A 22,772-nucleotide genomic window follows, 5' to 3' on the forward strand; every position below is an offset into this window, starting at 1 on the left:
GAAAGAGCCACAGGCACGATATAGGCCCTTCTCATCCTTTTACCCAAATCAGAGGCAACGTGACTCACCCAAGGTCACACAGTAAGGAAATAAGCCGAGTGAGGCTTCTCTCTTCAGGCTTGTGAAATGTCAGGCCTGGGAGGTGTGTCAGCACTGGGAATATGAGGGCTGGGAGAGCTCTTAGAACAGGGGATGTTAAGGCTGGCAGAGGTCTTAGAACAGGGGATGTCAGGGCTGGGAGGGGTCTTAGAACAGGGGATGTCAGAGTTGAGAGGGGCCTTAGAACAGGGGATGTCAGGACTGGGAGGGGCCTGAGAACAGGGGATGTTAAGGCTGGGAGGGGTTCTAGGACAGATTGTAAACCTTGAATGGGATATTACAACATGGAATGCCCAAGGGGGGGGGGTCTTAGAACAGGGAATGTTAAGGCTGGGAGAGGTCTTAGAACAGGGGATGTCAGGGCTGGGAGGGGTCTTAGAACAGGGGATGTCAGAGTTGAGAGGGGCCTTAGAACAGGGGATGTCAGGACTGGGTGGGGTCTTAGAACAGGGGATGTCAGGACTGGGAGGGGCCTGAGAACAGGGGATGTTAAGGCTGGGAGGGGTTCTAGGACAGATTGTAAACCCTGAATGGGATATTAGAACATGGAATGCCCAAGGGGGAGGGGTATTAGAAGCGGAATGTCAGAGCCTCGACGGAGAGTAGAACAGAGAACCTAGAGTCCCGGTGGGGGAAGGACGCGGTGGGATGTTAGGACACGCGTAAACACCTTGGGGGCCCCTCCCTCTTTCCTTTAGCCCTAGGGAAACAGGCCCCTTGGCCTAATGTGGGAGGTTCCCCCCCCCCCCAGGTCCAAAGGGTGGGGTCCATGGGCGGGGCCTGACCTTGAACTCACGGCTGGCTTCGGCTGCGGCCGGACAGGGCCGGGGTCCCGGGCAGCCCCCTGCCTCACAGGCCGGGGGCTGCAGAAGCTGTGCTCGGACCCCGGACCGTGGGTGGGGTCGGCGGGTCCGGCGGCGGCAGTGCGGGCCGGGGGGCGGCGCCTGGGGGAGAGGGCGGGGCGGTGGCGCCTCCCGCGGCCCCTGATGGGGGCGACACTGTTGCCACTGCTCGGTGACAACCCCGGGTGAGCGTGGCCCCCTCCCCCCACGGGGGTCAGCGCCAGGTCGGCGCCTTCGCGGGCGGGGCCGTCGGAGGGGCTAGGGAGCGTGCAGGGGCTGTCGGGGCGGGTCCTGGTTCTGCCACTAACTCTGTGTGACCCTGGAGAAGTCACCTCTCCTCCGACCTCGGGGCTTCCCTGATCTCTGATTCTAGATCAGAAACATCCCTCCCAGCTCCAAGCGTGTTCTAAAGCCCCTCCCATCTGTGACATTCCCTGTTCTAAGTCTTCTCCCCCGCCCCCCCCCCCCACGTTCCATGTTCCAAAGACCCTCCCAATCTGACACTCCCTGCTCTAAGGCCCCTCCCAGCTCAGACACTCCATGTGCTAAGGTCTTTTCCAGCCCTAATATCTTATGTTCAAAGTTCTCTCATCTCTCACATTCACTGATCCAAGGTCTCACCTATCACTGACATTTTTCTCTTCTAAGGCCCCTCCCAGCCTCTCTCTCCTAGTTCTGCCATCCCCTGTTCTGAGGCCCCTCCCAGCTCTGCCATCCCCTATTCTAAGGCCCCTCTCAGTCCTGACATTCCCTGTTCCAAGGCCCTTCGCAGCTCTGCCATCCTCTATTCTAAGGCCCCTCCCAGCCCTGACATCCCCTATTCTCAGGCCGCTCCCAGCTCTGACACCGAGGCCTAAGCCCCTTTGCCAGCCCTGCCCCCATCCCTCACACTGCCAAGCTTCCTTAGACACGGTGGCCAATGGCTCCTCTGATGACAAGGTAGACAGTCAATGCCTTCCTGCTGAACCAGAGATGAGGCCAGGGACACGAGGCTGCCTTAGATTTTTATTTCTCTTTTCTGTATTTACACGTATGTACAACGAATGTTGACATATGATACATTATTTCACAGGATTATCTTACACCCCTTGATAAAGGAGGCCACACAAAGCCTTTGCTGTGGCTATCTCATGGCGCACAGTGGGGCAGGGCAACCCCCTTGCCTAGTCTCTGCTTCCTCACCCCACAACCATGCCTCGGCCCCAGGTGCCAAGGCTAGGGTGGCACCGTCCCAGCAGCTCCGGGTGTGCCTAGTCTCAGAGCGCTGGCTCAAGGCTGCTCAGCCTCCTGGTCCGGGCACCTCAGGGTGCGCTGGCATGCATCTTCTCCATACAGCTGGCCCAGAACACCACCAGGCGGTTGTCGCGGTTGACACAAAAGTCGCTGAAGTCCTTGAGCAGCCTGTCGGCAAACTTCTCGTCCCCCGTGGCGCTGGAGCGCCAGGTCTTGGTCAGCATGGTGTTGTAGGCCCAGTTGTAGCCGACGCGCTCCTCGCAGAATACGTTCTGGCCCGTGGAGCTGGTAGAGTTACGCCTGCGCCGTTGCTGGCCTGAGAATTTGCGCTTGGAGTAGGGCAGCTGCAGGAAGACGGTCCCTATGGAGAGAGGGCGGGAAGAGACATGTCAGCAGGGGGCCCTGGCGGCCCAGGGAAAAGGCAGACAAGCCCCAGACAAGTCCAGGCTGTTTCTCAGCCTCAAGCTACTGAGGCCCACGAGCGGCCCCCATCCTCACCCAGGGGCCACCGTGCCCCTCCCCAACACTCTCACTAAGTAACCGCTGCATGCAGTCTGGCAGGCTTCCAAGGGGGTGCAGTGGGGGGCTGGGGGTGCCCCAGCTAAGAGGGGCATCAGACTATGTGCTATTAGCCATGAGGCTACGAGGCCCCAGAGGGGAAGGTCATGACAGGCACCCCAAGAAGGGCACTTTCTGTATCAGGCTCAGTCTCAGAATCAGAGACCCCAGCTATCATCACACAAAGAGAGCCCCTGATATCAGGCCCAATGACCACGGCCATACAGCCTCTGCTGAAGGCCTCCAGGTGGGAGGCAGACCCTCCCTGAGGGTCTGAGGTGGCCCGTCCCACTCTGGGAGGTCCAACCCCACAGATCCCAGTTCTGCCCCCTCTCCATGGGCCTTCAGAGATGTGTGGGATCACATCACACAGTGAGGAGAACGGTACCAAGGCGGATGGAGCAGCCAGTTCTGGGGGGGCACCAAGCCCCACTGAGGCCACCCTCTGCTTCCCAGACAAGCCATTAACAAGAAGGGAAAGAAACCCACATTCCTGCCCACACCCACTGCTGGCGTCCCGCCTGCCAGCGAGGTAGACACGGCCCTTACACCCCCATGCCATCAGAACAGAGATATTTAGGGAAATGCTCTGGAGAAAGATTCCACTGGAGAGCTCAATGGACGGCCCCATGGGAACTAGACGGCAGAAGTGGAAGGGACCTTAGAACAAAGAACCCGGGTGGGGAAACCCACGAGGGACCATCCCGGGACACATCCTGGAACATAGAATGTGGGATGTCCTGCCTAAGAGGTAGGTCGGAGGCCATCTGGTCTTACAGAGGGGAGAACCAAGGCACAGAGAGGTGCTCTGCTCTCATGCTGGGACACATCTGATTCTGGGGGTCACAGTTTAGAACACAGATGAGCTGGAGCGTGTCTGCGGCAGAGGTCCGAGAGCAGGAGGAAGGTGCAAGCAGCCCCCTTCATGCCCATGTGTGGAGCCTTCCTGCCCAAGAGCACAATCCCAAAGTGGTGCAGTCTGCTTCAAGAGGTAGTGAGCTCCCCATGCGTCAAGGATGCAGGAGGGTTCAAGCCTCTGAGGTCCCTTCCCAAGGAGCCTCGGGGGGTGGGGCAGGGAAAGCCCCCCCAGAGACACACACAGTGTCACCAGTGGCGGGCAAAGCCACTCTCCTGCCCAGAACCCAGAAGTGCTGCCCATGGGGAGGGCTGGACAGCTCCTGTCTATGTGGTCCAAGGCTGGCCTCCCTGACCACAGCCTCCACCGGGACTTTCGGTGACTCATTTAGGGTCCCACGGCTCCCCTGAGGCAGCGCCCTTCTCTACTGAACTCCTGGGCTAACTGAGGCAGGGGGAGGAGGGGCAGGCCCGGGCACTTTATGGAGTCAGAGGTGCCCCCCCACTGTGGCCGCTAGCGGGCCTGATTTCTGCAGCACGCGTGGCGCTGGCATGCAGGAGGCGCCTAATGCATGCTTGTCAGCTGACTCACTGCCTGGAAAGAGGGGAGGGGGCGCCCTGTCCCTGCAGAACAAAGAACAGCCTCGATAGCCTCTCCATCTCCCAGCAGACAGGCCTTCTCAGGAGGGCGGAGAAGCAGCCCAAAGAAACGGGGTGCCCGGCCACGGCCCAGCCTCCAGGCCTCCGCCTCCTCCTCTCAAGTAGAAGCCCCTGCTCCGGGGGCAGAGGCCGCTCACACTCACAGGGCACACTCCTAGCACCCACGAAAGACAGAGACACGTACACCACACACACACCCCCACCCCCACCCCGCCAGCAGCACAGTCACTGCTATTCTCTCGCCCGGGGGGCAGACCCCACCTCTCTTCCCAGAATGTGAGCCGAGGCACCCCAATGATCCCCTCCCCTCTCCCCACAACCTGTGGGCCAGATGCATTTTTCAATGGCCACTCAAGCCAGTTTACAGGTGACTCAATCAAGGTCAGAGTCAAGAGGGGCTGAAATGGGCCTCCCTTTCCAGGCGGGAGGGGGGCCCCATGAGCGCCGGGCCTAAAGTGCTCTCTGGAGGCTGCCGCCGACCCTACCCTTGACCCTGTGATGTGAGTCGTGGTTGAGGATGCCGCCCCGGGGCTCTCTGCCCCCTCCCCACCCCCCACCTAAGCCGGGAGGAGGAGGACACCGGCCTCTGGGGTCAGACTAAAGACCCCAAAGAAGGTCCCTGGGAGCCACGAGAGGATGGAGGTGCTCCACCTCAAGTGACCCCCCCCCCCCCGCCGGCCAGGACCATGGGCCGCCACAGGTCACTGTGAAGGGGTCCCACCCCGGGCTCCTGCTGAGGGCACACACCAGGCTGCCAAGGAGGGCGGCTTCCCCTTCCCCAGAGCCCAGGCGCCCGCTCACCTGTGACGTGGATGTACTGTGGTTTGTTCTCAGAAGGAAAGTTGAAGGCAGAAGCAGAATATTTGTCCTGCACGAATCCAAACCTGCGGAAAGGAGGGAGGCAAGAGTGGTCGGGGGCTGTGGCTCTGAGGAGGCCCCTCTTCCAGCCTGGCCACAGAGAGCTGCCTGCAGCGGGCTGTGGGCCCGTGACCCATCCCCTCACCACATTCTTTCCTGGGTCTCACCACTCGAACTTGCTCCCTTGGGGCTTTACTAGGCCACAGAAGGGCCTATGTGTCCCAAAAGGGCAAGGCAGGGCCCTAAAGCATGCTGGGAAATTATCAAGGCCAGACCCAGGGATGAACTGGGAGTAGAGGGTTGGGGGAAGGGGAGGTTCTGTTGCCCAAGGACCAGACTAAGCCAGTCCTAAGGGGCTCGGCACCCAATGACCACAGGCTAAGGGGGAAGGCCTGGGCAAGGAAAGGGGGGAAAGCGCAGACCCCAGCGCCCCTGCTGCTGCCTCTCTGGAGCCCCCAACCATGGAGCAGAGGGAAGAGGGCACTCAGAGCTGACCCTGGGCCGTGACGTCTCCCAGACACAAGAGCTGACTGGGGGAGGGTTGCCCCATTCAGCAAGATTCGCATGCACCCCAAACACCCGTCTTACCAACCAACCCACCTGTGAGCAATGGCTTCCTGGAAGAGATGCATGCGATCCCAGTACGTTTCTGGCTCAAAGCCTACGGAGAGAAGTGCAGTCAGCACAGTGAGGCCTGTGTGGCCCAGAGGCCCTGAAGGGCAGAACCAGCAAGGAGGCAGCAGAAGGTCCCAGGGGGCAGGCCTCAAGGCTCTGTACTGGGGGAAAATTTCCCAGCCACCCGTGAGGGGTGCCCCACTGAAACCAGCCACCATGACAGGGACTGACATCTGTCCTGGGCTTCTCCCTGGGCAGACAAGCTCATGTTGGAATCTCATAGGGAGAGCCCTGCCAGGGGCCCAGGCCAGACAAGGAGCAACTCTGGACAGTCTCCCTCTGTCTGTAAAACGAGGCGGGGGACACCAGAAGCTGCCCCCAGGGCCCATGTCCACCTCTCTTCCACCTGAGCAATGAATTTGGGGAATCCAAAAACCTGGATTTGAACCCCAGCCCCACCACGGCCTTGTCAAGTGACCTTCCCCTTTGGGCCACGTCTCTGGATGCCCCATACCTTTGGTTTTCTCATCCACAGAATGGGGCCAATAAGGTGGCTCTGTGGAATACTATGGAGACCAAAGGAAACGTGGACATAAAACCCACCGTGAGGCACTGTGAAATCAGCCAAGAAGGGCCAAGTTTGGCCCCAAGGGGACAGAGGAGGAGGTGGGGGGACTGGGCGGGGCTCTCAGGGTCTGGTTTCTTGCTGTTGTTTTCCATCTTTTTTGTTCTTTGTAATAAGGAGTGGCTTTCCAGGTGTGGGAGGGAAGACAGATACACCAGGAAACATGGGTGATGTGCCAATAAGAAGGCATTTAATGCCCCCCCACCCCCGGGAACAGGTGATCTCGGCATCTGCCACACCAGCCACAGGCTTTGGGGAGCTGATGCTTGGGGAGGCAGGAACACAACAGGCAGACGTCCCTCCTCAGCAGTCCCCTCCATATTTGTAATTTTCTATCCAGGGCAGGCGGGAGGTTGCCAGAGCAACCAAAGAGGTTTGGGGCCTTTGTGGGGTTTTTTTAAGCCCATCTCTCTAGCTTTCTCATTTTAAAAAACACAGAATGTGTTCACGCAAGGCAGAAGGCGGCAGCCAGGAGGGGACAGAAGCAGGCAGAAAGAGGACTCCAGCTGCTGGGCCACTATCACTTAAACCAGGGCATCTTTCCCTGACTGTAACCATAGCAACCGAGAAGATGCTCAGCGGAAGAAGCCAAGTCACTTAGTGATGTCTACTGAAGCAACAAAGGCCATCTCCCAGCCTAGATTAGATAAGGCAGCCGGGCAAGGAAGCCCAAGCCCGAACTGTCCTCCGCCCCCACCCCCACCCCCACCCCCACCCCGCCCCAGTTACCAAGAAGTGGGCGCCTCTCTGGAAGACACTGGGGTGGGGTGGGGGGGATAGGGTAGGGAGGAGGAAACGTCCTGGATCAAGCAGCAGGAGAGCTGGGCCTGGGGCGGGGGCAGGGTCCCCAGATGCCTCCTTCCAGTTTACAATTCTGGGACTCTGGAATCCTCTTGCCAGTAAAAGTGGATGTTTGCCCTAAATCTGCCCCTTCCCAGGGCACCTCTGAGCCAGCAGTGCCCCCTGGGAGGGCAATGCTCCCATTCCTAAGGGCTCTCCTCACATGAATCTGTGCGGTCAGGGTTAGCATTGCCCCCAGTTCCCTGATGCACGGCTGGGAGGGAGGTGGGGGTGCTCCTGTGCCCTGTGCCAGACTTCCCTCCCACCAGCAGAAGCCCGGCCCAGGGCTCGCCCACTCCCAGCTGCCCCAGGCAGCCTTTCCAGCCCAGGCCCCTCCTTGGTCTTTCTGGCAGCGTGATACAGAAATGTGCACAGGCCTGCAGGGTGGTAGACACGGGGGCGTCATGCAAGGGACGGGGAAGGGCCAAAGAGCCCCCAGGTTTCCTAGGGCAGAGTCAGGAGGGACTGAAGAGGCACCATCTTCGGATGGCCTCTCCCACTGGGCTACCGTCAGAATCAGAAGCCGCAGCATTACCAAGGCTGAGAAGGCAAGGGCGTCCCGCCCCAAACAGGTGTAGGGAGAACGAGGGGCCCACTGAGGCCCCCTGGGAGGGCATGAGGTATGCGGGAGTGAGGGCCAGACTCCTCAGGAGGCCTGGATTCTGTAATCCCCCTGGGGCTGCCTTGGGCAAAGCCCTGGGCTTCTTAGGGGCAGCATTAGACAGGGATGTTCCCTCCCCGGCCCCTTCCGGGGTCTAAGATTCCTGCTCCCGCCACCCCCCAGGGACACAGAGGCCCAAAGAAGAGCCTGTCTTACTATCAAACAGGTGCTCACTGCCCTCCTTCACCAAGCAGCTGATGTTGAGTGGGATAAACAGCTGGGCTCTCAGCGGGTCTCCATACAGGTAACTGGGCAAGGCAAACGGGCCTTCCAGAACCGGAACCAGCAAGAAGCCACAGGAAGTGGCCTTGCGGTGCCAACCCTGGACCTGGGAGAAACACACACGGGCTGTTCTCGTGCTTGCTCGGCAGGCATCCCAGACTGGTACAAATGTGCCAGCGGCACCAATGCAGAGGCCTCGGCCCTGGCAGTGCCCACTGGCTTGGAGAACAGAGTCACCACCACAGGCAGAGCCTGAGATGGGCAGCTGGCTGTGGGGAGGGATGATGGCGCGGGGCCCTCTCTCCCTGAGTGACAGCGGCCTGGCTCCAGCTGGCTTGGGTGAACGGGTGTGGAGGCCCCCCCAAAGTCCAGGAAAAGGAAAAGACGACTCTTCTTGAAAACCAGGGATGGGCTAAGGCCAAGGGCCGACCGGCGCCTCTCTGGTGGCTGCTAGGTTCCACAGGGGCTTTTCTCCCCTCTCTGGGGAGACGGGGTGCCAAGGGAAAATGAACCTCCTCCTTAAAGTTCATTTTGTCCCTGGGATGCTGAGAAAGGTGACGGGCCTGCTGCGGACGCCTGACGTGACCCAGGGTGGAGGAAGCCTTTCCGATAGATCAGCTGAGTGAGCGCCGGGCCTTCACCTGAGCCAGAGGGAGATTCTCTGCCACTGGGCAGCCCAGTGGCCTGGGGCCAAATACAGGAATAATTTTGGACACAGGAAAAGGCTGGACTTGGCCAAGGTCGGGCCTCACTCACTTCTAGGCCTGACTCTGCTAATCCCAGCGGTCGTGGGGCCTTCAGCGACTCCTTTTGCTGCCTGAGCCTTGATTCTTTATCTGTCCACGGGGACGCTGCTACTTGCAGGGCCAAACTCCCAGGTCACCCTGCAGGGGCTTTATGACCACGGGCTGGTCCCCCAGAGCTGAGGTTATTTCTTAGAAGCCAGCAATGCGTGAGGACCAGGGATGATCAAGCATGTTCTATGACAGGCCTACCTCAAACCAGGCCCCCTGGACACATGAAAATCCCCAGGGGGCGGGGGGTGGGGTGCCTTGGCCACAGGGCTGGCAATAAAGCCCAGTGGGGAAGGCTGGAGAAGGCCCAGGCCTGGGGGTCAGCCCAGCCACCGAGCTGGGGGACCTTCCTTATTACTTCTATCCTGGCCTTGAAAAGGAGTGGTGGCACCAAGCCCGGGCTCCTACCGGGGACATCAGGGTCTGCCCCTCCCCAGCAGCAGGCTCGCCGAGGCCACTCACCATCTCGAAGAGCACAGCAGCCGTCACCGCCATCCAGTGCAGCTTGATCTCGAAGGCAGCGTTCAGAGAGAAGTTGCCATGGTAATAACAGCTGCACCACTCCAGGCGGTCCGTGCGGTTGTTCACGTCCACATCCAGGGTCACCGTCCTCTGCTCGGGCACAGTGGCCGCTGTGTGGAGACGGGAGGCGTCGGCAGGGGCAGAGGTGGGCTGACTGCTCCTGGGAGGAGCCCCTGCCCCCCCAAGGTGGTGCCCCCGCCTGGTGTGCCATCTCCGCCCCCCCCCCCCCAGCCCACCCTTCCTCTAACATCCCAACATTCTTCTTGCTCCAACACCAGATTGTTGCTCCCTCTGCTCAAAGGGCTCACGTGGCACCCTGACCTAGGACAGATCATAGCTGGTCACCCCAGGCCATGAGAGGAAGGAAGGCTGGGACCTCAGCTTTGCTGCCCTTTCTATTGGCCCTGGGGAGCCAGCACCCCTCTGCACACAGTAGGCTCTAGAACTGTCTGCAGAGGGCCGCCTGCTTGGCAGGGGGTGTGGGGTACGCCCAGACAAGGCCCTGCAGAGTTAATGTGGACAGTGAGACCAGACCTCTGGCTGCAGTGACTCCAAGTCAAGAGCAAAGTTTCATGAGAAAAGAATAAGAAATTGCCTGGAGACTCTGGGAACAAAAGGAGGCCAGTTCACCAAGAATGGGCTGTTTGGGCCATGAAGAGAAGGCAGCAAGGGGAGAAGAACCTCGTTCCTTTTCTGTTTTAGTCACATGGGCGAGCACCCAGCAGGCAGGTGGGGTGCCCTGGAGCACCTCGAGGGGCTGCCCATGAGCAGCTGCCTGGCAGGGGCTCCCCTTGGCCCACCTGTATGGGCAGCAGAGCAAAGACGAGCCGGCCACGTCTGAACCAGCAGCTGTGACAAGAAATGGGGGGATGGGGGAACAGCAGGGGTAAGGAGGGGAAGGGATCAGGAAGCACACGGCCCCTCATGCTTCCATAAGCCTGACCCAAATGCCGGCACAGCCTGAGCTGATATCTGGGTTCAGTCCATCAGCCCGGGGACAGCCTACACTTAGGAAGAACAGAGAAAATAAGTTGTGAGAGGCCAGGCCGGGCCAAGACTTCCTCTGCGGGTACCACCTGCCCAGCGACCAGGGCACTGACCCAAAACACTGTGGTGGGCTGAGCTGATGGCACTGCAATCAGAATTTAAAGCAAGAAGGGGCCCTGGGAAGGAGCCAATCCCTTGACTTTACAGAAGAGGAAACAGAGGCCCCAACACACGGCTAGCCAGTCGTCCTCGGCCTTCTGGGTGGTGCAAAGAACCAGGACGTGGAGGCTGCTGGAAGGCGAAGGGCCCCCTCATTCTGCAGCCATGGAAGCCAAGGGCAGGATTCAAACCCAGAGCTTGTGACTTCCCTTCCCCCACTTTTTTCCAAACAGGATTTTTGGTGAAGGAAGCAGAGGACAAGGGTCAGGAAAGAGCAGAGGCACAAGAGGAGGCCTTTGGAGTGAGAGGTAAAGGAATCAGTGAAGCCAGAAAGGGTCCCAGAGGCCAACTGGCGCAGCCCCCTCACTGTGCACGAGAGGGGATCAAGGCCCACAGAGGGGAAGGGACTTGCCCAAAGTCGCCTAGGAAGTAAGCGCCAGGGGCAGGATCTGAATCCATACCCGTCTACACACACTTCAAGCTTATTCTCCTCCATGGGAGGGGCCCGAAATCCCGGGGAGAACAACCCTGGCTTTCCAAAGATAATTCTGTTTGCCTACCAGTCGGGAATCACAAGGCATTCATGCAAGGCCTTGGCACATGTGCCAGGCCCCCGGGAGAAGCAGCAGGGCTGGAAAGACAAAGGGGAGGCCAGCCCTGCCCTCAGAGAGCTCCTACTCTATCAGGGCACCAAGCATAAGAGCACCAGCCTGAGGACATTCTGAGGAGGAAGGCAGTGGAAGGCTCTAGGAGCCGACTGTGGGAAGTGGCGCCTGGACTGAGCTCTCCAGGAACCAGGATTGGGAGAGTGGGAGGTGAGGAAGGACAGCCCGTGCCCAGGGAGGAAAGGGGGCTGCAGGCAGCTCCAAGGGCCTGAAATGCAAACAGGAATCTGCTCCTGAGGCTATAGGGAGCCACAGGGGCTTGTAGAGCAGAAGAAACACGCATCGGGAAATCACCGTCGCAGCTGTGTGGAGGAGGGCCAATGTCCAGCTAGCCTTTCCACCGGGAAAGGAAAATCCTTGATGCCCTCCTTGTTGGAGAGCAGGAAAAACAGAGGCCCAGAGCTCTAGGCTTGCAGAGACCCCTGCAGACGTGGCTGCCTTCACTCTGAACAGACTCTGCTGAGCAGTTCGGAGAGGGCCAGGCCAACGGGTCACTGGGCTCAAGGAGAAGCCCTCTGAGAGCCCAAGGAGGGAACACAGGCCTGGAAGCAGGAAGCCACTTTCCCACAGTTATCTTTTCTTTTTTTTTTTTGTGGGTGAGGCAATTGGGGTTAAGTGACTTGCCCAGGGTCACACAGTTAGTGTCAAGTGTCTGAGACTGGATTTGAACTCAGGTCCTCCTGAATCCAGGGTTGGTGCTTTATCCACTGCACCATCTAGCTGCCTCTCCCCCCAATTATACTTTTGTTTTGTTTTGTTTTGTTTTGTGTGGCAATAAGGGTTAAGTGACTTGCCCAGGGTCACACAGCTTAGTAAGTGTCAAGTGTCTGAGGCCACATTTGAACTCAGGTTCTCCTGAATCCAGGGCCAGTGCTTTATCCATTGTGCCACCTAGCTGCCCCCTTTCCCCAGTTATAAATCAAGTCAGCCTCAGACATGGAACTAGAAGTGGTCATCTGGACTAATTGTCCCCACTTAAAAGAAGGGGAGAGGGACAGTTAGGTGGCTCAGTGGATAAAGCACCGGCCCTGGATTCAGGAGGACCTGAGTTCAAATCCGGCCTCAGACACTTGACAATTACTAGCTGTGTGACTATGGGCAAGTCACTTAACCCTCATTGCCCTGCAAAAAAAAATTTTTTTAAAATGCTGCTTTAAAAGAAGGGGAGAGGGGCAGTTAGGTGGTGCAGTGGATAGAGCACTGGCCCTGGATTCAGGAGGATTCAGCTTCAGACACTTGACACTTACTAGCTATGTGATCCTGGGCAGTCACTTAACCCCAACTGCCTCACCAATAAAATTAAATTAAATTAAATTAAATTAAATTAAATTAAAATTAAATTAAATTAAATTAAAATAAAATAAAATAAAATAAAAAAGTCTTGTTCTGTTTAAAAAAAAAAAAGAAGGGGAGACCCAGGCTCAGAAAGGTGAGTCATAGTTGCTGAACTGACAGAGGCAGAAACAAGCACCCTGTCTTACAGATAAGAAAACTCCCAAGTCTATGCCCGGGCTCACTCATCCCTTACACCAAACCCTTCCTGAGCCTTCCTTGTGGCCCAAAGGCCTGAGCACCTTGGAGAGTACCTGCTCTAACTAGTGCCAGAGGAGGCATCTACCATGCTGCATCCCTGCCTTTATTTGGGTGACGGGAAGCTCACTACCTCTCATTCCACTTTGAGACAGTTCTACGTGTCAGGAAGCTGGGAGCAGAAACCTGCCTTTCTGCCATGTCTGTCCACAGAGGAAGTGCAGGCGCAGGCCCCTCATTGCCCTGAGTTTCCTCCTGCTCAGCCCTGCTCCCTAGGGTGCTCGCCACCTCCCAGCCCCGCTGCCATCTTTGCTCTGTACCGTACCCAGGAGCGCGGCGGCCTGGCTCCTCCCACCGAAGCTGCGGCTAAAGGAGCTGTGTCGGCTGGCATAGGACGCGGGGCGGCTGGGCAGCCAGGGCAGCAGGAAGGCGGGGATCTCCGAGTGCAGGGGCTCCTCGGCCACAAAAGCCACTTCAAACCACTTCCGCTGGAAAGCTGTGAAGTCGTCCATGGCCGCCGTGTGCCAGGGGGCGGACTGCTGCAGGCCCACTGGGGAGACAGCAAAGGAGGGGAAGGTTGCCCACGACAGAGGCCCGGGCCAGGGCAGGAGGGAGCACCACCCCATGGGCATGTCCCGGGCTCGTTCATCAAGGACGAGGAGAAGCAAGGCGGGTGAAGCCCTTTCCTCACTTAACCCAGGTCGGGGAGGTACCCAGCTAGGACTAGGCCAAGCTCGGAAGGCAGGGAAGAGGAGCTGAAAATCGGCCTGTCTCACAGTCAGGCACCGTGAGCATTAAGCACCTACTGTGTGACAGGCACCGTGCCAGATTTGGGGCTGGAAGGGACCCAGTGGCCCTCCAGCCTGACCCCCCACACACACTTTAAAGAGGAGGCACCCGAGGCCCAGTGAGCCCGGGGAACCACCTCCGTCCCCTCTTCCTCTGACCTCGGTCGGTTTCCCTGTCGGCCACGATCTTGTAGAAGTAGAAGCCGTAGATGAAGGTGCGCAAGGCTTCCCCCGAGGCGTGAGTGATAAGCTGCTCCTCCAGCATTTTCTAGCAGAGGAGATGGGCAGGTCAGAGCCACAAAAAGCCACCGCTCTGCCCTGGGCGAGGGGATCCCGGGGGCCCAGAGGCCTCACAGGTGCCGGGTTGGGGCAGGGGGAGGCAGAGGGGCTTCTGAACCAGCACAGGCTGAGAGAGCTGCCAGGAGGCCACTCACCCACTTCCCTCAGGTCATGAGACAGGAAACCGAGCCAAGGGAACCAGTGGCACAGGGCACAGCACCCCCAGAAGGCCAGGCCAATCCAGGCCAACAAGAACTGGAATAAGTCCCCGCATCCCCAACGAGGGGCATCTGGCCTCTGCTCCAGGACGCCAGGGAGGGCCGGTCCTGTCCTGTGGGGCCTCTCTCCAGCCTCTGGTTCAGCCCTCAGGGCTATTGGTCACTGGAGGGAGGAGGGCCGGCCCCTGAGGGAACCAGGAGGAATTGGGGGAGGGGCATGGAGGCTACCAAGAGGCCTATCAGGGCCATGAGTCAGGAAGAGCTCCCCCAGTGAGAGCTGCCCCACAGCTGAAAGGGCTGCCCCAGGAGGTAGTGAACTTCCTGTCCCCGGAGGGCTTCACACAGGCCAAATGACCACTTGTCACAGGGCACATCACACGATACCAGGTTGTACTGGGTGGTCGTCGAGCTACAATTCTGGGAAGCCCCTGAAGGCGGGTCTCGTGTGTCCCCCCCCAGGCCCGGCCCCCTCCTTCAGGCCTCCTCTGAACACGCCCTGGTCTGAGCTGTGCCGACACCAGCCTCCAGCTGTGGCTCATCCAGGGCAGAGGGCGGATGGCCTCCTCGCCCTGGGATGCCACGGCACAAGCAAGGCCAGCCCCGCTCCAGATGGGGGGCTTGGGTAACCAACGAGGGCAGGGCCCAGAGCGGGGAGGAGGGAGCCCATGGTCACTGGGGAAGGGGACCTTGTTTTGGAGTGGAGGCCCAGGACTCCAATGGATGCACCAACACAGGAGCCACAAAAGAAATCCCACGTGAGCCACACGGTCCCCTTTCCTGCCTGGGATCCGCCTCCCACAGGGGAGGAACTTGGAGTCCCAAGAGCAGGTTATTTATCAGTGGGAGCAGTGGCCTGCCCAAGGCAGGGCAGCTCAGGGGGCACAGAGCGGGACAGACTTGTGGCTCCTGACCTCAGGCGTGGGCCCTTCCCACCCCAACCCCGGCGGCATGGCCTGCCTTCTTTCCCCAGCCTCCACTCGGGGAAGAGCCTTCCATGATGTCTGGTGCACCTTGGCCACCAGGACAACTCAGCCCAGACTCATGGGCCAAAATGGGACACGTTCCCAAAGGAGGCCCCGTTTGGCCAGCACCCCCAGAGACTGAGCCCTCAGGACAAACTAACCTGATCCTAGCCCGTCCCCCTCCCCCATCCTGAGCCCCCAGGCCTCCCCGCCCTGTCCCATCCTGCTCCCCCCACCCCCAGCTCTTCCCCCACGGGCAGGCCTGGCCCAGAACTCACCTGCATGATGTCACTGGCCATGGCTTGGGTCTGTATGCCCTCCACGCTGTTCACCAGCCAGTGCACGACCTCAGCGCTGATGAAACAGGACGAGGAGAGGCCCTTCTGCTCCGAAAGCAGCTGGACTCCTGTTCTGGAGCCCACCCGGAGAAGGGCAGGCGAAGGGACAGTCGGGATTCGTTATGAAGCTGGGACTCAGGGGGATTTACTGAGGGGCACCAAGGGCGGGGGCAGCTAGGGCTGCTGGGGTCCCTGCGAGGGAGCTCGGCCGTCTGCTCCAATCTCCTCCTTTTAGGGATGAGGGGACTGAGGCCTGGGGAGGGAAAGGGGCTTGGCCAAGGTCACACAGCAAGTACTGGCAGCACAGAAGGGGCCGCTGCTACCTCACCCTCTGCTCCTCCATTGCCCTCCAGGAAAAGATGGGGAAGGGAAGAGTGAGCGAGTGAGCGAGAGAGAGAATGAGCGAGCAAGAGAGAGAGAGAGAGAGAATGAGAGAGAGAAAGAGAGAGAAAGGAAGAGCAAGAGAGAGAATGAGAGAAAGAGAATGAGAGAGAGTGAGAGAGACAGAAAGGAAGAGCGAGAGAGCGAGCAAGAGGAAAAGGAAGAGTGAGAGAACGAGAGAGTGAACAAGCGAGAGAGAGAGAACGAGAGAGAATGAGAGTGAGAGAAAAAGGAAGAGCGAGAGAGGGAACGAGAAAGCGAGCAAGCAAGAGAGAGCCAGAATGAGAGAGAGAGTGAGAGAACAAGAGAGAATGAGAGAGAGAGTGAGAGAGAGAGAGAGAAAGGGGGAGACAGAGATAGAGAGAAACAGTGCAACAGAAATAGAGAAAGTGACAAAGAGACAAGAGAGACACAGAGAGCTCACTCTGAAGGGGCTTGTGGAAGGGCTGCGGAGCTTGGGCAAAGGGAGCTTGGAGAGCCCTGTTCCCCTCTCCTTTACAGAGGACCCTGAGGCCTGGGGAGGGGAAGTGATGGCCGAGTGGAGCCTGGAGCCAGGCCCAGCATGCCCGGAGGCTCCCCGCTCTTGCTCTGCTATGATTTCTAGCCCTGGAGTGCACACCTCAGCCCCGACGGCCCTGGTGAGTCCCGTGTGGGTCCCCTCGGCGCGTGCCTCGATTCCCAGAACTTACGAGGGGTGCTTCATGGCCTCCAGGATCTCCAGCAGGGTGGAGGAGGTCGTCAGCGAGCTGGCAGGGAACTGTTGGGAGCTAGAACACGGCAAAATAGTGGCTTTAGTCCCTGGACGGGTGAGGCAGGCAAGCCCCCACCTTTGCAGTGGGGGCTGGGTCTCCCTTCTGGGCTCCCAGAAGCCAGGCGGCCTTCTACCTCCAGGGCAGGTGGGCCAAGCGCCAGTGGAATGCCACTTCTCCCAACACCCCCTCCCCCGGAGGACCAGTTTCTTCCCAACTCAGGTGCCGCCGCCTCCAGGAAGCCTTCACACGTGCATGCACGTGGGCACAGACACTCTTCCTCACATGTGAAAGCCCGGGCCCCAGGCCCAGGGAGGCCCCTTCTCCCTCGGGGCACTCACAACAGAAGAGCCCGACCAGGGCACTGGGTCCCCTTTGTCACCAGGTCCAGGGCGGTGCCTGGGTCTCACCTGCTGTCGCTGGGATTGGCCGGTGGGTAGCCCTGCTCCCCAGCGGCCTGCGCGCCACCTCGGTCTGCAGGCTGGCCCATGCTGATCCCCAGGCTTGTGCCATCCAAGGCTGGAGCAGCGCTCTGATCCACTGAGACCTGCGAGGATGGGGAAGCTAGAATCAACTTTACACCATTTCTCCTCCAAAGCCACTCAAGGTGAGGAGAGGCACTGACCCAGCCTGGGGTGAGCTGGGGTCTGAGGGGGAGCTAACCCAGAGAGAACAGAGCTGGAGCCCCGCTCCATTGGGAGTCCAACTATAGACCCCCGGGGGCACACCCCCGTGCAGCACCCGCAGAAGGAGGTCTCAATCCTGTTGCTGACGGGGGAGACGTATCAGGCCAAGACCCTTCACCGGACGGGCTTCAGGCTCCCTGCTCTAAAAACGATCCCCAGCCCCATGCTCTAAGGTCACAGAAGTTAAGAGTCACAGGGACCTTGGCCATCGCTCCTTCGTCAAAAGCCTCGCCAAATGGCTGCGTCTATCAGGAGAAAAGGGAAAGGGGTCGGCTTGGCGGGGCTGGTGCTTGGCGATCACTACTGCCCTTTCTAATTGTCCACCAGCCTCCCCTTTAATGCACCGTCTAGAACCATTCCAATTCTGAGTAGAGCTCGCTGGCCGGCAGTCGGCAGGTCTGTTCCCTTCCCTTTTCTCCAATCCTGCCCCATCTTTCTAATACCAGTCAGGAACACGCCAGTGAGGCACTGAGGGCCCTGTGGAGGGGGGAAGAGGCCGGGCCCAGAATAAACAGGGCAGGAGTGACAAAAGCACAGATGGAAGACTTGGTGAATCCAAAGCAGAATTCCCCAGGAGCGACCTTCATTCCCCGTCCTAGAGAATCCTCCAGGGGCACACTGAGGCTTTGCCTCCCCCGGAGGAATCCTGGAGTGCCTGGGCTTCGGACTCTCAAATCCCCTCATCGTGTGATGGCCACCCAACTGTCCTGGCCCCTGGGCAACAACTTCTATGGCTCCCAAGGTCACTTCCTAAAAACGGGCAGGGCAGGTATTACCCTACCGGCCTCTGGGCTCCCCGTGGGCAGGCACCATCTCCATCCAAGCCCCTTCTCTGACGCCTGAGCACAAGCTGGAGGTCTGCTGAACCAAATTGAGGGAGCAAAGCAGTACGGGCCTGGAATTGGGAAGACCTGAGTTCAAATCCTCCCTGGGCATTTCCTGGTGGTGTGACCTCAGGTAAGCCATTTCACCTCTTTTGGCTTCTTCAGCCATAGGATGCTTTGTAAACCTTCAATGTGCCAATCTGAGGCAGGCATGAGGAAGATGCAGTGAAGAGTTTTCACCGCTCTTGGAAAACCTAAGTTCCTCTCTCAGGTGGGCTGGTGCCTGCCGGGCTCCCTTTCAATCCTCAGAGGCCGCAATCGTAGGACGGCAGCTGTGGGGCCCTTAGAGGTCTTCAGTCATCCCATCCCCTACGAAGTAGGCACCGAGATCCAAGATTGCACTGGCTGAACTGGGCCAAGTCCCCCAGCTATCGAGAGGCTCCACGTATGCCTGGAGCATGGGGTCTTTTCCCACCAAGCCCGCAGACTCACCCACCCAAGGGAACTGGTGGGATCCAGCCCATTTGTAGGTCTTCCCTAGAGAAGGAGGCTGGGTTTCGTTTTGTTCCCAGCCTTGTTCTGCCTGCAAAGCGGCCCCCAAAGCTGGCGCTGGTATCTCAATGGGCTAAAACCCAACAAAATTTGTTCCATCGCTGCCCAGGCCTAACTCGCTCAGCAGCTGCCACGTGAAATCCTAATGTGAGAGGCAGCGAGAGGACCAGGGCAGGGTCCCCATGGCTTCTCAGCTCGGTTCTGCCACACGGCCTTGGGCAAGTCACTGCCCCTGGTGCCCTTGGCCTTGGGGTCAAATCTGCCTCTGCTCCTTACTACCTGTGTGACCGTGGACAACGACGATGGCAATGATGATAAATCATAATAAGGGCAGCTGGCACTTAGGTGACTTTTTTTTTTTTTTTTAGTGAGGCAATTAGGGTCAAGTGACTTGCCCAGGGTCACACAGCTAGTAAGTGTTAAGTGTCCGAGGCCGCATTTGAACTCAGGTCCTCCTGACTCCTGGGCCGGTGCTCTATCCACTGCGCCATCTAGCTGCCCTTACAAAGTACTTTTTAAATACGATCTCATTTGATGCTCATGACAAGCCCACAAGGTAGGTGCTATGAATTATCTCCATTTCACCGAAGAGGAACCTGAGGCAGACAGAAATTAAGTGACTCATACAGGGTCACAAAACTCCTCAGGGGTCAGCATTCTAACCTCTAACCCACACTAAGTCCTTTGTGGCTCTGGGCCTCAGTTTGCTCATCTGTAAGATGGCCTAGACAGCCTCAGGTCTCCTCCAATCACACCCATGGTACTCTGAGCCCTCCTCGTGGGCTCTCAGGGTCCTCAGGGCCTCTACGGGCCATGCCCGTTGTGACACCCCATGTCCTGGAGTCCCCTGGCACCTTATGACCTCTGTTAAAGATGAGAAGCAGAAAGCAGTGCAGCCTCGTCCTGGCCTCCGCACCCCCTTCCCTCCCGAATTCCTAACCATTTCTCCATCTGAAGCCCATGGGGAGACCCCCCTCTCCAGGAGCCTTCTCGGCCTCCCTCCCCTCTTCCTGCTGCTCCAAGCGGCCATGCCGGAGGCTCCGCTCTGTGGTTATTCTGTGATGGGGCCTGGGGGAGGGGGTCCCCTGGCTTATTTTACACACAGCACAGGGCCCTGTATACAACCGGCACTTCATAGTGGAACAAACGGTCCCTGATCTCATTTACCCAGCCCTGGGGACTGAACACTGGCTGGCTCCAGCCCTGGTGATGAAGCGGCCCCTCCCCGGCATGGTCAGCAGCACTGCTCCTTTGGCTTCCCTAGATGCCCATAGAGGGAAGGCTCTAGCTAACTCCACCGGTCTGCAGGGTCACGTGGGCTGAGAAGGGCCACATCCAGGCCCAGCCCACCTCCCCATGGGGTGCCCAAGAGAGGCCCCGAGGGCAGGTGGGCACTGGCAGCCCCTGCGCTCTGCTCCTGATCCCTTCCCTCCATTCTAGGCGATGGGCAGGACGAGCCCCCCATCTGCCAGGGCTGTGAGCCTCCAGACGCCAGCCTGCCCAGATGTTAATAAGAACTCATGTTTGCGTGGCGCCTCGGGAGGTGAATGGGGCACGTATCAGCATCGCTACTGAACAGAGGAAGAAACGGCCAAGACGGGAGTAATGCACCAAGGTCACAGAGCCAGCGCAGGAGCCCCCGGGGGGGATTCCTGGCTCTGGAGCCAGATGACCAGGAGGGGCCAAGGCCTGGCAGTGCTACCTACACCGTGTAGCCCTGGGCCAGGCCCTGTACCCCTGTACACTCTGGAGGTCCTGCCAGGCCCAGAGCTCAGGGTGAATGATCCCTGACCACGTCCCTTCCAGTGCCACCTACACCCACACTGACACTGCCCTCACCCCCCCCACACACACGTGTGCACACTCCCCCCACACAAATGTATACACACTCACCCACATGCACATGTATGCCACCCACCCACATTCCCATAAGTGTGCACACACCCACACACAGGACTCTTTTGAACCCTGTACTCTGCTTGATCCAGGCAAGAGACCAGAGCCAAGTGATACTTGTGAGTGAAGATGCTGGTGTTGGAAACCAGCCCAGCGCCTGAGCGGCCCATACGAGGGCAGCGAGACCGTCCTCAGGAGAAGGGAGCACCGTGGGGGCCGCCGGGGCAGATGACCATGGCTCCTTGAGGATGCCTATCGTCCATTCCAGCGGTCTGTGGAGGATGCCTGGATACAGGCTCTGTCCCGAGTCCATGGCTACCCTGCGGTTGCTCCATGTAGGTAGAGGAGGTGGCAGGGGTTTGACTGACCTGGGGATAGAAGGTGGATGGTGCCATACGCGGGCTGCGGACAGACTCCGTAAAGAAGGCCCCCTCCTGAAGGCAGCAGAGGAAGAGGCGGGCGCAGGATCGAGGAGGCAAAGGAACAGAAACAGGCACCAGCAGGCAATCGCCGGGGGGCAGTGGGCGAGGCAGAGAAGAAAAAGATGGAGGGGAAGACAAGAGGACAGGAAATGAAAAAATCAAAGTCATCTCTGTGACGAGGGGCCGAGGGAAGGAGGGGAGCAGGGGGTGCCCCCCACCCGCCCTGGGCCTTCCCAGGAGGCTCTACATACATGAGGGTCTCGGACGTCCTGCCCTGCGGAGCAGCCCCGGCTCCCTGGCACAGAGAAGGCATGGCGCCAGACTCAAGCAGGGCACACCTCCCTGACGTCCTCATGGAAGGCAGGCAGGCAGGCAGGCAGGCAGGCAGCGTTTGTAAAGCACCTAATGTGAGCCACGCTCTGTGCTGAGCAATGGGGATGCCAAGAAAGAGCCGAGGTACACAGAGGAAGAAAGAATGCAGGGTGGAGAGGTTGTCTCATCACACCCCAAAGGAACCCATGGAACAGACCCTGGGACCCACAGGGGAAGAATCCAAGCTCGAGAACTGGAAAGGATATGAGAGGCTATTCGCTACAACTTAGAGATAGGGAAACTGAGGCTCAGCGAGCGGAAGTAGTTTGCACAGGTGGGAAGCAACAAAGCAGGGATTTGCACTCAGGACCCTTAAGTGCTGCCTTCTCCTTCTCCATCACCACCAACCCTGAGAGCAAGCATCTCAGACACACACCCCATATCTGAGGATACACATCTTCTGGGACTTCCTGGGATCTCCTTTTGTCTGTCTGCTTCTCCTGTTCTTGTATCATCAACGTCCTTTCCTTTTTTGTTGTTTTTTAAACATAGTTGTTATCTCCCAGAAGTCTCCGCACAAAGAGAATTCCAGAATCCCGGCATACAGCAGGGGCTTAATAAATGCCCGTCCCAGGCACAGAGCAGGTGCTTAATAAATGCCTGTGGATTGATGAACCGATCCTACAGTCCTCACCCTGAGAGGCGAACAAAGTTAGGAGCCTCAGGCAGGTTCCCGTGGCAGACCAGAGGTGTGGGTCACCTTTCTGAACAGCCGAATCAAGTGGGATTGGTGACTGTGGCCCTGGGATTGTGTCCTGAAGTCATGAGGTTCAGAGGCCGAGTCGGTGAGAAGCCACGCAACCAACAAGTGAGTAACCAAGGCCTGTGGTGACTAATTAAGCAGCTTGCCGAGGTCACAGGGAAGAAGCAGTGAATTCCCTGGTCCCCGAGCCAATCCTCCTACTGCGCCATGCAGCTGTACCCAACCAGGCAACATATTAGGAAACTGAGGCTGCCTCGCTATGACCCTAAGGGTCCAGGCTGGGCCCTTTGCAGGTGAAGGGAGGTGTCTGACAACCACCTCCAGGTGGTGTCGCTGCCTCTCACCCAGCGGCTACCATTTGCACCCATCGCCAGACGGCAGCCTTGGGGGCTGGGGCATGGGCCACTTAAGTCACAGCTGCCGTGACCAGCCCTCAGGGCTCAGAGGGAGGCCCAGCTTCCCGTGGGTCACTGAAGACCCGTCCTTCCTGGCTCATCAGTAAAGTCACTCAGCCAACCGTAATCGTGAAAGGCCCGGTCAGGGAACTGTAGGGAAGGAGCCCGTCCGTCCGCCCGTCCGCCTGTCCTTGGCCACTTTCACCTGCCCCTCCGCGGGCCTGCTCTAATTCTGTGAGGTCTCTCAGGCTCCTTCCTCTCCCATTCTAAATGATATCTAATCATGATAATAACAATGACAATCAGTGTTTCTACAGTGCCTGAAGGTTTGCAAAGCACCTGACACAGGTGACCTCGTTCGATGCACTCAATAACCTGGGGAGGTCCCTTTTACAGATGAGGAAACTGAGGCAAACAGAGGGGACATGAGTGGCCAGAGGTCACCCACCTCAGAAGTGCCCGAGGCAGGATTCCAAGCAAGG

At 58.7% G+C, this 22,772-nt stretch overlaps 1 protein-coding gene across 8 annotated transcripts in view; it reads right to left on the bottom strand.

Annotated features, from left to right (window-relative positions):
- Nucleotides 1-1,933: 1,933 nt before the first annotated feature.
- The window catches only part of DEPDC5 (DEP domain containing 5, GATOR1 subcomplex subunit), a 112,066-nt gene continuing 91,227 nt past the window's right edge, over nucleotides 1,934-22,772 (bottom strand). For 4 of the 8 annotated variants that reach the window (XM_044002189.1, XM_044002221.1, XM_044002196.1 and 1 more), the window contains 11 exons: nucleotides 20,767-20,832; nucleotides 16,851-16,987; nucleotides 16,381-16,458; nucleotides 15,251-15,383; nucleotides 13,673-13,781; nucleotides 13,051-13,275; nucleotides 9,325-9,494; nucleotides 8,003-8,174; nucleotides 5,706-5,766; nucleotides 5,049-5,131; nucleotides 1,934-2,535 (listed from right to left, as the gene is read on the bottom strand). In XM_044002189.1, the coding sequence (XP_043858124.1) occupies nucleotides 2,243-2,535; nucleotides 5,049-5,131; nucleotides 5,706-5,766; nucleotides 8,003-8,174; nucleotides 9,325-9,494; nucleotides 13,051-13,275; nucleotides 13,673-13,781; nucleotides 15,251-15,383; nucleotides 16,381-16,458; nucleotides 16,851-16,987; nucleotides 20,767-20,832 (1,527 nt within the window). In that variant the 3' untranslated portion in view covers nucleotides 1,934-2,242. Of the gene's footprint in view, nucleotides 2,536-5,048; nucleotides 5,132-5,705; nucleotides 5,767-8,002; nucleotides 8,175-9,324; nucleotides 9,495-13,050; nucleotides 13,276-13,672; nucleotides 13,782-15,250; nucleotides 15,384-16,380; nucleotides 16,459-16,850; nucleotides 16,988-20,428; nucleotides 20,833-22,772 lie in introns of those variants that run through there. The other 4 variants (XM_044002213.1, XM_044002204.1, XR_006356338.1 and 1 more) reach the window with 3 other exon arrangements.

The sequence above is a fragment of the Dromiciops gliroides genome, chromosome 1 (assembly GCF_019393635.1).
Source record: "Dromiciops gliroides isolate mDroGli1 chromosome 1, mDroGli1.pri, whole genome shotgun sequence".
NCBI lineage: Eukaryota > Metazoa > Chordata > Mammalia > Microbiotheria > Microbiotheriidae > Dromiciops > Dromiciops gliroides.